General features: G+C 37.2%; 1 protein-coding gene across 1 annotated transcript; it reads left to right on the top strand.

Moving 5' to 3' along the window:
* Positions 1 to 2641: 2641 nt before the first annotated feature.
* On the top strand, positions 2642 to 10859 carry LOC122280378 (formin-like protein 5). The gene is made up of 7 exons (XM_043091254.1): positions 2642 to 3508; positions 5025 to 5769; positions 5848 to 6517; positions 6607 to 6809; positions 8135 to 8370; positions 9355 to 10220; positions 10407 to 10859. The coding sequence occupies exons 1-6, from the start codon at positions 3341 to 3343 to the stop codon at positions 10204 to 10206; spliced, it is 2874 nt and encodes a 957-aa protein (XP_042947188.1). The 5' UTR covers positions 2642 to 3340; the 3' UTR covers positions 10207 to 10220; positions 10407 to 10859.
* The last annotated feature ends 1750 nt before the right edge of the window (positions 10860 to 12609 follow it).

The following is a 12609-nucleotide window of genomic DNA, read 5'->3' as shown; positions in this document are numbered from 1 at the left end:
AAAGACCCTTCCCTGACCCACGACCGTGTCCCAATTAGCTGATATGCTCAAACATTTGGCAAGAAGAAAAAAGAAAGGGGGGATATCATGGTGTGAAAGGAATCCTTTAAACGTTCTGTGCATGTTGTCAATTTTCACTTTGTCCCTCTCTCAATGCATACTTTTTCATGTCTTTTAGTGGTAATAAAATTAATTCATCGATTCTGCCAAATAAAAAAGAAGCTTTTATCAATGCATGTGATATGGTGTTGGCATCTGCAAGACTATTGTTTTTAACTTTCTCCCCTCCAAAAAAAGCAGGTTTGGTATATGCTTGATAGATTGTTTGAATTCATTGACATCCATGGGAAATCTGCGGGCACTTTGGACAGTGGGGCTTGCCCATGATTGTGTTCCCAATTAAAAGTAGATGCAACCAAACATTTGAGTTACCGGACTTACATGGGGGTAAGGGTCGGCCTTTGAATGGATGGGGGGTCATGGGACAAGGGAGTGTCTTTTCACTATCTTTTTTTGGTTATAAAGAGAGGCAAATAGCCAAATTGGATACAAAAATATACGTGAAAACAGGGCTGGTCCTTGTTTCCTTCTTTAGAGTAATGGTTTAGTTATTTATTTATTTCGAAAGACCTCTATTTAAAGGGCTTGCAGCGGGTGGAGCCATAGACAAAATTAAGATTCCCATCCCTATATTTTTTTACCTAAACATCTCCTATAATTTAGAGAATGAGAATGATAGACACAGTATAAAGACTACTGCATTAAGATTGTATCCCACATTGTCTTTAAACCAGAAAATTGTTGGAAAGTATGGACAAATTGCTAAGTGTAGCCTTACTCTTGGGCAGAGACCCCTGCAAATAGGCCGAAAACGGTAGTGGTCAATTCCCATTAACAAGGTTAGATACCAAAGTATTTAAATGAATGTGGTTGACAGAGCATTATTTGAAGTGAGATGGGGCTTCAAGCTCATCTATTGGACTACTACAAAGGCGGATCTAGAACTTACTAAAATATTGAAATTTGATTTGATGCATCTAACAACCGGGAATAAAGCTGTTTCTCCCTTTTTTGATGTTTGAATACCTATCCCTGACATTAACTTTATTGAACCAAATCAGGTAAAGAATAAAGGGCAAAAGACCAATCCCTCTTATATTCCAATGATAATGTATTCTATTTTTCTTAGCTATGTTGACAGTGAATAGGTGGGTATGAAACAACTTGGCAGCTAGGCACATTTTGAGGCTAATTAGCAAAATGACACGTTTGTTGAGCTTTTGTGCTATAGAGTATGGATGGCCTTTTCAGAGATAGAGAAATGCTTGGGATCCGATTATTTCTCTCGATATTTTTTTTTTCTTCACTTAGTGATTAAATAAGTATTTTTTATTGATTAAAATAAACAGCGTGTGACTTACAAAATGAGTTATATAATATATATGTTGTCTATTTAGTACCATTCAAAACTTTATCATCTAGAATTGAGATAAAATCACAAAAAAATCTCAACCAGATATTTACTTTAAATATAACTAAAAATAAGTATAGATAGAGTATCATTTTGGATGATGACTTGATCGGCAGTGACGAGAGGTGACATTGAATTTCACAGAACTTTATGTATTTTGCATTTATTAAAGACACATTGTATTGGAAGCCTATTATGTGACCTAAAAGACAAGAGAGTCAAAGTCGTTCAGGGTGTACAACTTGGAATTGATCATGCAAACGTTAGTTTTTCAATTTAGAAGTTGATGACGGTCTCAATTATATGCTAAAAGAAAAATATAGTTACAAATATAATTATGTACTAATCTGTGCACCAATGTGATGTGATTGGTCAAAAAGTAAATTTTATTGAAAATAATATTAATTTAAATTTTAAGTATGAATGAATTAATATTAGTATACAGATTAGCACGCGATTGTGTTTGTATATAGTAAAACTCTATGCTAAATGCTAAATACGATCGTATACAAAAAAATATATGGATGGTGTGGCGCCTTCATCCAATCAGAAGATGATATGCCATTTAAATTATGTATATATACTTACTACATTTAAATGATACTTAATTCATTTATGAAGATGGTCTTGTTGCCTTGGCGAAGCAAAAGCCTCTGTGATGTTGGAAAGAATTGGAGAGATTCGATCCTTAAATACCTATCAGGAAAGACACGAGAGATAGAGCAAATATTATCACACAACGACATCGTTTACCATATTTAGTAAGATCAAATAAGTTAAAATAAAAATTGAAACAATATTATAATATTATTTATTATTATTATTATTTTAAAATTTTAAAAAATTAAATTATTTTTTATATTTTATATAAAATTTTAAAAAAATTATAATAATAAGATCAAATAATATAAAATAAATTTAAATAGGGCATTAATTCATCTTATTAGTTTTTATTTAAAAGAGAGTCAGATGAAATGAGATTTTTTTAAAAGTTAAATAAAATGTTATTATAATATAATTTTTTAATATTAATTTTATTTAAAAATTTTAAAAAATTAAATTATTTATTATATTTTATATAAAATTTATAATAATAAAATGATATAATCTCGCAACTATTACACGGAAATGGGAATACAATTTCAGGTCCCTTCCAAAAGGCAAAAGCTACGCAAAGAATGAGACGCGTGAAGTTCCCAAATCGGACCAAAAGAATTGAATAAAAAAGAAACATCCGCAGAAGTTCGCGTGTCAGGGTGAAGAAAAAAAAGGGTCCTCGTTTTCACTCTTGGGCCCCTTGGCAGCTTTCAAACGAAAACCCTTCGAAGCAAAAATTCACCTCTTCAGCATTTATTAGTCAACACCGATTATGCTTCTACGTACATGTACAGCTAATGTTTTTAGCTTCTTTTGTTGGATCTGGTCATAATCGAATATTTAATTTGAAGATTTCACGTAGAATGTTCAGGGCCTTTTCTGTGGAAAATCAAGAGGAAAATCTTGATTGTAATGGTTGTGTTTGAGCTCTTTTTGCGTGTTTTTTATTAACGCTCGGTGGGAGTCTTACTGGGTGCCATTTTGATTCTGTATTTTGGTTGTTTTGGGGAAGAAAGTTCTGCGTTTTGTTTTGTGCATTGAGCTTTATTCCAAATTTCAGATTTTGCTCAGAAATTCTTTGTGGTGTGTGAGGATTTGGATATACTTTGTTTGTAATGGGGATATGTTAGGGTTTCCTTAGAAAAACTCGAATTGGGTCGGTGGCGTGTGGTTAAAAATTGAAGCTTCTAGGTGGTTTTGGATATGAAGCTCTTTTTGTGCTTGTGAGAGGTTTTGGCATTGATGAAATGAGAAGGACAGTATGCGTTTGGAATGATTATTCAACAACTTATGGGTCTCATAAAGTCAAGCTCTTTCATTGTTTTGGTAAGTCTGCTTTTCACCTTGGCAGCTGTAAGTTCAGAAGAGAGGAATAATGATGAGGAAGTGTTTCTCAGGCAATTAGTTGATCCGGCTTCTGGGGAGATAAATGAAGACATGGTGAGAGACTACAGATTTTATTTATTTTTTTCCCTTTTTTGCTTTAGTGTATATTGTTTTTTCTTCGAATGATTGTCTTGGGGAATTATTATCGTAAAAGCAATTAGGTATGCGGGATTCCATATTGATTTGGCTAGATGATTTTTACTTTACGATATTTTTATTTGTGCATAATTTATGTTAGGATTTTATTACACAGCTTTATGATCTTATTGCATTATAATAACAGCCGAAATAATTATAGGACAAATAGTAACTCCAGTAATCAGTTCTAGAATTTTGCATCTTAGTTTCCTCATGATCATGGTAGACTATTCACCGGTCCAGGGCAAAGGTATTTCATTTGAAGTTTTCTCGACTGAATATTGTACTTTCAATAAAAAATTATGCATTGATTGGTTTGAGGTGACTCATTTTAATGTCAAAAGTGGTAACTTCCATGCTGTATTTGAGTATCTTGTTCACTAGAATGTTTATGTTTTATCTCTTGATTATAAATTCTGAATTTTCTATGTTTGGAAAAAAATATACGGAAAAGAACTGGAAACAAAAAGTAATATGAAAAGATGGTGCAAAAAAATAAAATGTCTGCTTGCACCATATTTTATTAATAAGTTTAACTCTTAATGTCTTTCATGTTCATATGTGTGTTCGTGAGTTAGTGAATGTGTAAATGTGATACATATTTAGACAGTTTTCAATTCCAGATGTGTTATGACCATTACTGAGATTGTAGGAGATTGATGCGGTTCTTACCTTGTTATTGTGGATAAATGATCCTCGCTTATGCATGTTGATATTATCTGTATGCTTCAAAACAACCAAAATAATATTTGGGAGCACTTATCGTTATGCTTCTTCACACTGTCCACATGCTTGCAGAGTGTACTGTTCTTTCTTCTATTTTTCCCCCCCTTTTCCCCCCTTTGCTTTGGATTGGGGGTGTTGGCATTCAGCTGTTGTATTTGTGATGACACTGCTAAGATTTGGAATGGTTGATTAATATACTTTGATGTGCTTATCAAAAAATGAAAAAGATTGGGAATGGTTGATGGAAACTATTCTATAATTCAATCAGTGCCTTGAGGTCTAGGGATCAGAAACTCTTTTCTGGTACCCCAACACTGCTATCAGCTGTGCTGTGCACTTGCAGGCATATAGATTTTATTGGGAAACTTGCACTTCCTGACATTAATGGTACCTTTTCTCATCAGATTTGTGGTCATTTTTAAAATATACTCCTCTTCCCCCCCCCCCCCCCCCCCCCCCCCAAAAAAAAAAGAACCAGAAAGGGGATGGGATGACATATTGCGTTTTATGTGTATCATTTCTCTAGGCTTTAATTCTCAAGAGTAGAGAGATTGGCCTTTCTTGGATTTTGATACAACAAAGAACTATAATATTGTGCTTAAGACTGCACTAAAATTCACTGACATTGCCTTGCCCTTTTCTTGTTCTAATATATCTTCTTTTACTTATCAAAAAAAAAAAATTCACTGACATTCCCCTCCTGCAGGCGGAGGTAGTATGGATCAGTTGCAGGCAAGATTTGATCCATTCGAGGGAAGCTGTTAAGGATCTTAGCTTATGCTTTCTGGATGAAAAATCCAACAGTGCGAATGACATCAATTCAAGATTTCGATCATTAGCGAAAGAGAACATTGAGAAAATAATCAGTGTCCTGCATCCCCATTTGAAAAGAACACTTCTAGATTGTTTAAGAAAGAATAATATTCTCTTTCATGTCTCTGGAGAAGAAGGTGGCTCCAAGATTTGGTATGCAGAGTATCTTGGTTTTTTATATACCAGGCCTAATGGTCCTAGAAGGCATTTGGGTGCTGAATTGCTTCAGAATTCAGAAACACCATCCCCAGCACCTGCAGTTGGACCACCTATTTCCAGTCCAACGCCATCTCCTGATCTAGCACCCTCCCCTGCACCAGTGCCTTTCAGTTCTCCAGCTCCTTATCCCCAGAGCCCTGCTGTATCTCCCGGAGTGCCAAATTTTAGCAATTCAACTTTTCAACCTTCAGCTAATGAAGATTCTTCTGGCAGTCCTTCTAATTCAAACGTTCAGGAAAATAAGCGGAGTAATAGCCACAAATCAGTCGTCATTGCTGTTGCTGTAACTGCATCAGTGACATTTGTAGTTGTGGCATTGTTCTTTCTGTGCTACACTAAGGTTTGTAGCAAGGGCTCCAGAGCTAGACGAAATGATGAGAGGCCTCTTCTCAGCCTGAGCTTAAACGAATACTCTGTTGGTATATATTTCACTTGAATACCTTCATCTGTAATTGTTCAACTCGAGTTCAATAATATTTCCAATGCTGATCTTTCAGGTGCTTCAACAAAGTCTTCTACTTTAGGAAATACAATAAAAGAAGAGAAACTTCAGTACCAGTCGTATGGTAATGCCCACATTGAGTCAGGTATTCTGCACGGCTCACCTGAATCATTGGATGCAACAAGCAGTGTTAGTGGACAAGTACTGACTCTTCCTCTAAAGCCTCCTCCTGGAAGGTTGGGAACCACCACTTCTGTACTGCTTCCTCAGAAGTCTCCTCCTGACCGGGCAGATCCTCTTCCTCCCGAGCCACGTTCTTCCTTTAGGCCTCCTCCCAGCAAAACTGCTCCTCCTCCACCTCCACCTCCTGTACCACCTCCCTCTCTGAAACCTTCTTCTAGTGGTGCAGGCCCTCACCTTCCAGGACCACCACCTCCACCACCACCTGTACCTCTTGGCATCAAAACTGGTTCCCGCCCACCGCCACCTCCAAAGAGTGGTGTTCCTCCCCCTAGGCCGCCTCAACCATTTGCCTTAGGCTCAAAAGTAGCTCAACCACCTCCGGGACCAAAACGTGCATTAAATGCTATGTCTAGTGAGGAAGCTGGTTTGGAGGGTGACACTAATGCTCCTAAAGCAAAGCTGAAGCCATTTTTCTGGGATAAGGTTTTAGCAAGCCCTGATCAATCAATGGTTTGGCATCAGATTAAATCAGGATCATTCCAGTAAGTTGGAAATTCCATTTGTATATGCATTTGACATGAATGAATACTGATGATTAGCTGCTCAGTTCAATTTATTCCTACTTTTACAGGTTCAATGAGGAGATGATAGAAACTCTGTTTGGGTATAACGCTGTTGATAAAAGCAAAAATGAACGCAGGAAAGAGTCTTCTTCACAAGATCCTTCCCCCCAGTATATTCAAATCATTGATCCTAAAAAATCACAAAATCTAGCGATTCTTCTGCGGGCATTGAATGTGACAATAGAAGAAGTTTGTGATGCGCTTCATGAAGGTAGCTTATTCTCCTGTGTATTGTTTTTTATATTTTGTTGTTCACTATTCTAGAAGAAAAGACATGACAAGTCATTATTGGGCAATATTATAGGGAGACAAAATCTCACCATATTAACTATAGCCACAATAAGCGTTCGTAACCAAGTTTTTATTTTTGTTCATTATCCCCCTCCCTCCTTTCACTTGCATTCACTCACTTTTGACCTGCACCACTTGTCCCTTGGGCATGCTATTTGGGGTTGCTTTCTAGGTTCTAGGGAAAAGTGATTCTATTAATTGCCTATGCCTGACAAGGGCTTTGGGCCAAGTGAGTTTTTGAAGTGACTTGATCCATGCTTTTGAACATTTTGTATCTACTGAAGCTGTTACAATTAGAAGATTTTATTGTTGAATGAGATGTTCTGATATAAATGTTAGACGTTATGAAAGTAAGTATTACACTATCAAGTAGGTTGATACTCATCAACCAAGCATGTAAATTATGATTTATCTGTGAATATACATGCTCTATATCTCTAATATGAGTAATAATATACTAATCCATGCACTCACTTTAGATGTCATAATTGTATTACACATCAATGCCATCATTTATGCACCCTTTTCTTAATTTTTCTGTCAAGACCAATGGAGCCTAAGCAAAAAGTCCCCGTCAGCAATAAAAAAAAAATTAATAACTGAAGCTGTTGAAATAATTCTTTTTGAACAAGTAATAAGAATTCCATTATAAGAGCGAATGGTGGAATCCAATAATGAAGCTTGAAATAATTACTGAATGATATGTACTGTAATAAGTATTAGACCTTGTCAAGGTAAGTTAGTTTACACTTTGTTTACCAATAACAAAAATTAGGTTAGTTTACACTATCAAGTTGATTGATATTTATCAGCCATAATCCCTAGGGTTGGCTCAAATGGTAAAGGCCTTAGTCTTGATGGTATGCTCCCTCCAGGTCTAAGATTCAAATCCTCTTAGGTGCAAATAATTTCTAAGGGTCATTAGACTGGGGGAACTTTCCCTTGAATTACCCGAGGTGCACTTGTGGGAAATTCCTTGCCGAGGGCCTGTGCACCCTTGGGATTAGTCGGTACTTTGTTCTTGGACACCCAGTGCCAAGAAAATATATATATATATATCAGCCAAAGCATGTAAAGTATGAGGTATGAGAAAAGCTTCTCTCTTATTTTCTCTGAAAAAAATTTCTGTGAGGGCAGGAAAAGAACATCTTTTAAACAATTTACAAAAGTGATCTTTCTGTCTGTATTACTTTTTTATCTGCATGTCAATGATAAGCATATCCTAACCGGCCTCTATTGAATCAGGAAATGAGCTTCCACCAGACTTTGTTCAAACTCTGTTGAAGATGGCACCAACTGCAGATGAAGAGCTGAAACTTAGGCTGTTCAGTGGTGAACTTTCTCAACTCGGGCCCGCTGATAGGTTCTTGAAAGCCTTAGTTGATATACCGTTTGCTTTTAAAAGATTGGAAGCATTGCTTTTCATGTCTACCCTTCAGGAGGAGGTAACCACAACTAAAGAGTCCTTTGCGACCTTAGAGGTAAGACACTGGATCTCTGGGTTACATCACAAATTGTATTTCTGGTCTCACCGTTTAGCTCTTTCCCTGCAATATTTCTTAAATCAAGTTGGATAAATCTGGTTATTAATTACCTAAATTTGCTAATGTAAATAATGAAATAGCGAACTGCTGGACATAGTGGAGGCTTGTCTTGAGCTGGCATCAGATATTGACAACCTGCACAAATACATGTCCTATTTGCTATTTAAAACATAAAGATACAATGAAGTGGTACACAAGAACTAGTGACTTGTTGTAATGAAACTAACTATAATATATGTTTCATGGCTTTGAGAGAAAAAGAAAAAGAAAAAAAAAAAAAAAAAAAAAAAAAAGAACAAAAGACATGGTTATATATCAATCTGAGACAGCTCTGATAACAATGCTTTTTAATCTTTAAAGAGAAATTAATAATTAATGTGGAATTTTTCCCCTCTCTGCTTTTCTTTACCCTCTCTGGTGACCTTATGGTAACAAATTGTGGAGCTTCAAATTTTAATGCAGGCTTTGAAATCCAAAGCTTTTCATTTTCATCAATCTGATTGCCCTTCAAATTAGACCAGAATGACCTGGATCTATGAATTATTCTGATCGATCAAAAAAAAATTTAGTCATAGCTGAAGTAGTTGAGTATAGAACAAGATATTAGCAAATGGTTCAATTCTGCTTCCAATTTACCGGGGACACCTTTCTGAAATGGGCCTATTCTTCAATTTGCACCTACCAAGTTGAATTACTGGACTGGGTTGAAGCAAACGATTTTGGCTGGTGTTTTTTGTGTTTCATTTGGAAAATAGTATCAACACCATTCAAAGACATGCTCGTACTTGCATTTCTAGTTGTTCAGACCGGCAGTGTTGCCTTTGAATGTGACCTAATCTGACCATAGCTTCTGGGTCATCTTTGTTAAATTCTTTGCTTGAAAATCTCTAATTCTCAGGGTATCTCTTTCTTATGGACCAGGTTGCTTGCAAGGAACTCAGAAACAGCAGGCTGTTCCTCAAACTTCTAGAAGCTGTTCTTAAAACTGGAAATCGCATGAATGATGGAACATTCCGTGGTGGTGCACAAGCATTCAAACTTGACACACTTTTGAAGTTGTCAGACGTAAAAGGAGTAGATGGCAAGACCACACTCTTGAATTTTGTTGTTCAAGAGATTATCCGCTCTGAAGGTGTAAGAGCTGCCCGTGGAGCTAAAGGGAGCCAGAGCTTCTCTAGCTTCAAATCAGACGAGCTGCTTGAGGAAACTTCCCATGACACAGAAGAGCATTATCGTAGCCTAGGTCTTCAGGTGGTCTCAGCTTTGGGCAATGAACTTGAGAATGTCAAGAAAGCAGCAATTCTCGATGCTGACAGCTTAACAGGAACTGTTGCCAAACTTGGCCAGCAGCTGATTAAAACTCGTGACTTCCTGAACTCAGACATGAAAAGTATAGAAGAAGATCGTGGATTCCATCAATCGCTAAAGAGTTTTGTGCAGAATGCTGAGATTGATGTTACGTGGCTCCTGGAGGAAGAAAGGAGAATCATGACTTTGGTGAAGAGCACTGGTGACTACTTTCATGGGAAAGCAGGGAAGGATGAGGGCTTACGCTTGTTTGTCATAGTAAGGGATTTCTTGATTATGTTAGACAAAGCATGTAAAGATGTGAGAGATGCAGCGAAGAGACGAACAATAACACAGAAAAAAGAAGCGCCTACGGTGGCGGCTTCCTCCGATACCCGCCAGCCCCCTGATCTCCATCAGCGCCTTTTTCCAGCAATCACAGATAGACGGATAGATAGTTCTAGTTCAGATGATGAGAGCCCATAGATTTTTTAGAAAAGGTAATTCAATTTTGTTTCATAGGCAAGCAACTTTTTTAAAGTACGAGTCCATATGTAGGATTTAATTCTTCAACTAGATATAGGCAATGGAAGTTTTGGTTGCCCCAGTTTTTTGTCCTTTTCTTTTTCGTTTGCTAGATACTATTGGAATCTAAAGAAGTGGTTCTCTTTCTTTTGTTTAATCAGGTGGCTCTTATGGCAGAAGTTCTACAGATATCTGCCCTCACGATCCTATCATGCATGCAGGGCTGATAAAGGACAACATCCTAGAAAGCATCAGTGTAGGTGCTAGCACATGGAGTTTGCACTTCCACTGATAGGTTTCCTTGTAACATTTGGATGACTGAATATGACATCACAACGGAACAATTACCTTCATCTCGTTGAAGGACCCATCAGGAATGGATTAATGGTTCAACATCATCTCGCCTTAAATTAAACCCCATGTGCATTGTCAATTAGATGTTCATATACATTGTTTATTTAATTTTTAATTCTTTGTTATGTTGATATTTTCATGTTTTGAAAGTGGAATATATAACCTCCTGAAGGTTTTATGCTTATAGTTGATTTTTTCGCTGTCAGGAAAAAACGATATTGATTTTTTGCTCCTAATGTCACTGAGCTTTTTAGTAGTGAGTTTTTGTTTTTGGTTCTTGAATGATTTTGGCCGGAATTTCATAAGAGAACAACCGATTCCATCTTAAACCGAACCCACTGTACCGGCTCAATCATTGAACACTGGTTCGGTTCTAGCCTACGTTGGCCTGGCCTTTGGCTACATGTGTAGTAAACTGTTTCCACCTCTTAAACCAACCAAAATTCAGAAGGCTCCTAAATAACCCCTATTTTTCCTGACTCTCTCTGTGAAGGCATGGCTCAGGAGGAAGAAAAAGAAGCTCAGAACCTCCAAGAATTGCGTCAAGAACCACAGACAGAACAAGAAGACAACAAAGTAGCCACCCCACTAACACCTTCTGAAGATAAAACTGCCGCTGCAAGAAACACCGTTGTGATTCCTCACACTGCTGTTCTCAGCTCACGTCATGCACAAAAACAATCCGTGCTCGTGTTTTCCTTCTTTACAGATTGCTCTCCTGGTCGGAAGAGGCAGAAGACGAGTGGGTAGAAGACGAAGGGGAAGACGAGCCGGAAGGAGAGTCGGAAGAAGCAGAAGATGAGTGGGCAAAAGAAGAGTTTGAAGAAGGAGAAGACGTCTGGGAAAAAGAAGAGTTGGAAGAAGATGAGGGGAAAGAAAGAGAAGACGCCTGGGAATAGAAGAGTCGAGTGAAGAAGGAGAAGAAGAGAGAACTTCCATGACAGTAGACCCCGCAGTGAACTCGCATGTTGAACAAGCCACTCTGACTCAACTCTCTCGAGAACAAGGAGAAGAATCTGAGAGAAAGAAAGCCACTTCTCTACCATCTTTGGCTGGGAAAGATTCCGGTTCTGCAAAATCCGAAATGAAGGCCCCTGCGGTCCTATCATGAAACTTGCTCACTCCTCTACCTACTGCTGGAGAAGCTTCCACTTCAAGAGGAAACTTCGCAGGGAAGGGTCCTGCTGCTTCACAAAAGAAGGGTTCTTTGATACAGCCTGCTTCTCCATTCCTTGCCGGGTTGCCTGATGAAGCGACCATCCCTTCTATTTTTCCATACTCGAAATCAGCTAAACGAATACTCAAGATGACGGATGATTCTTCCAAAAGAAATAAACATGCGAAGGATATGGTTGACAGTAATGGTAGTGGCAGCGTCGAGAACCCAAGAAATGAATCGATTAATTCGTATTCGCATAGGGAAAATGATAGAATTACAATCCTTCTGTTACTCATTTACTACTATTTTAGTATTTAATTTAATTTTTTATTTTATTTAATGATTAAGAAAGTGATTATTAATAAAATTATATTTTTTTTAGTTATTAAGAATGTTAAAAAAATACTTACAAGAAAATGATAAGAAAATAAAAAATTTTAAATCTTTTTGTAAATAGTAAATAGGCAGTGATAGGTACTAAACCTCGCAAAGACTGCGGATAGATGTTGATACCGGGATTGGACACTTTAATGCCATTATTAATTACTACAAAAAAAAAATAAAAAATAAATGAGCGATACCCATTTGATGATTTAACTTTTATAGAAGATTTCGTGAATAATTGGCTTGGAGTCGGCATTTCCCAAGACCAATTGATTGATGCGGTTAAAAAGCTGAGGGAGGAATACTTCAAAACTATGGCCACGATGGATGTGAGCTCGGATATGAATAATCAGAAGCTGTTTGATTTGCAGAATAAAATATGGGGTAATGTAAATGAAGAGGATTGGAAGAATATGAAATCGAAAGTTTATTGCAGAGCTGTTACTGGATGCCACAAAGTCATCCCC

The sequence above is a fragment of the Carya illinoinensis genome, chromosome 11, assembly GCF_018687715.1.
Source record: "Carya illinoinensis cultivar Pawnee chromosome 11, C.illinoinensisPawnee_v1, whole genome shotgun sequence".
In the NCBI taxonomy this organism is placed as follows: domain Eukaryota; kingdom Viridiplantae; phylum Streptophyta; class Magnoliopsida; order Fagales; family Juglandaceae; genus Carya; species Carya illinoinensis.
Note: the sequence above shows the minus strand (reverse complement) of the source record. Positions and strands in the feature narration are given on the sequence as shown.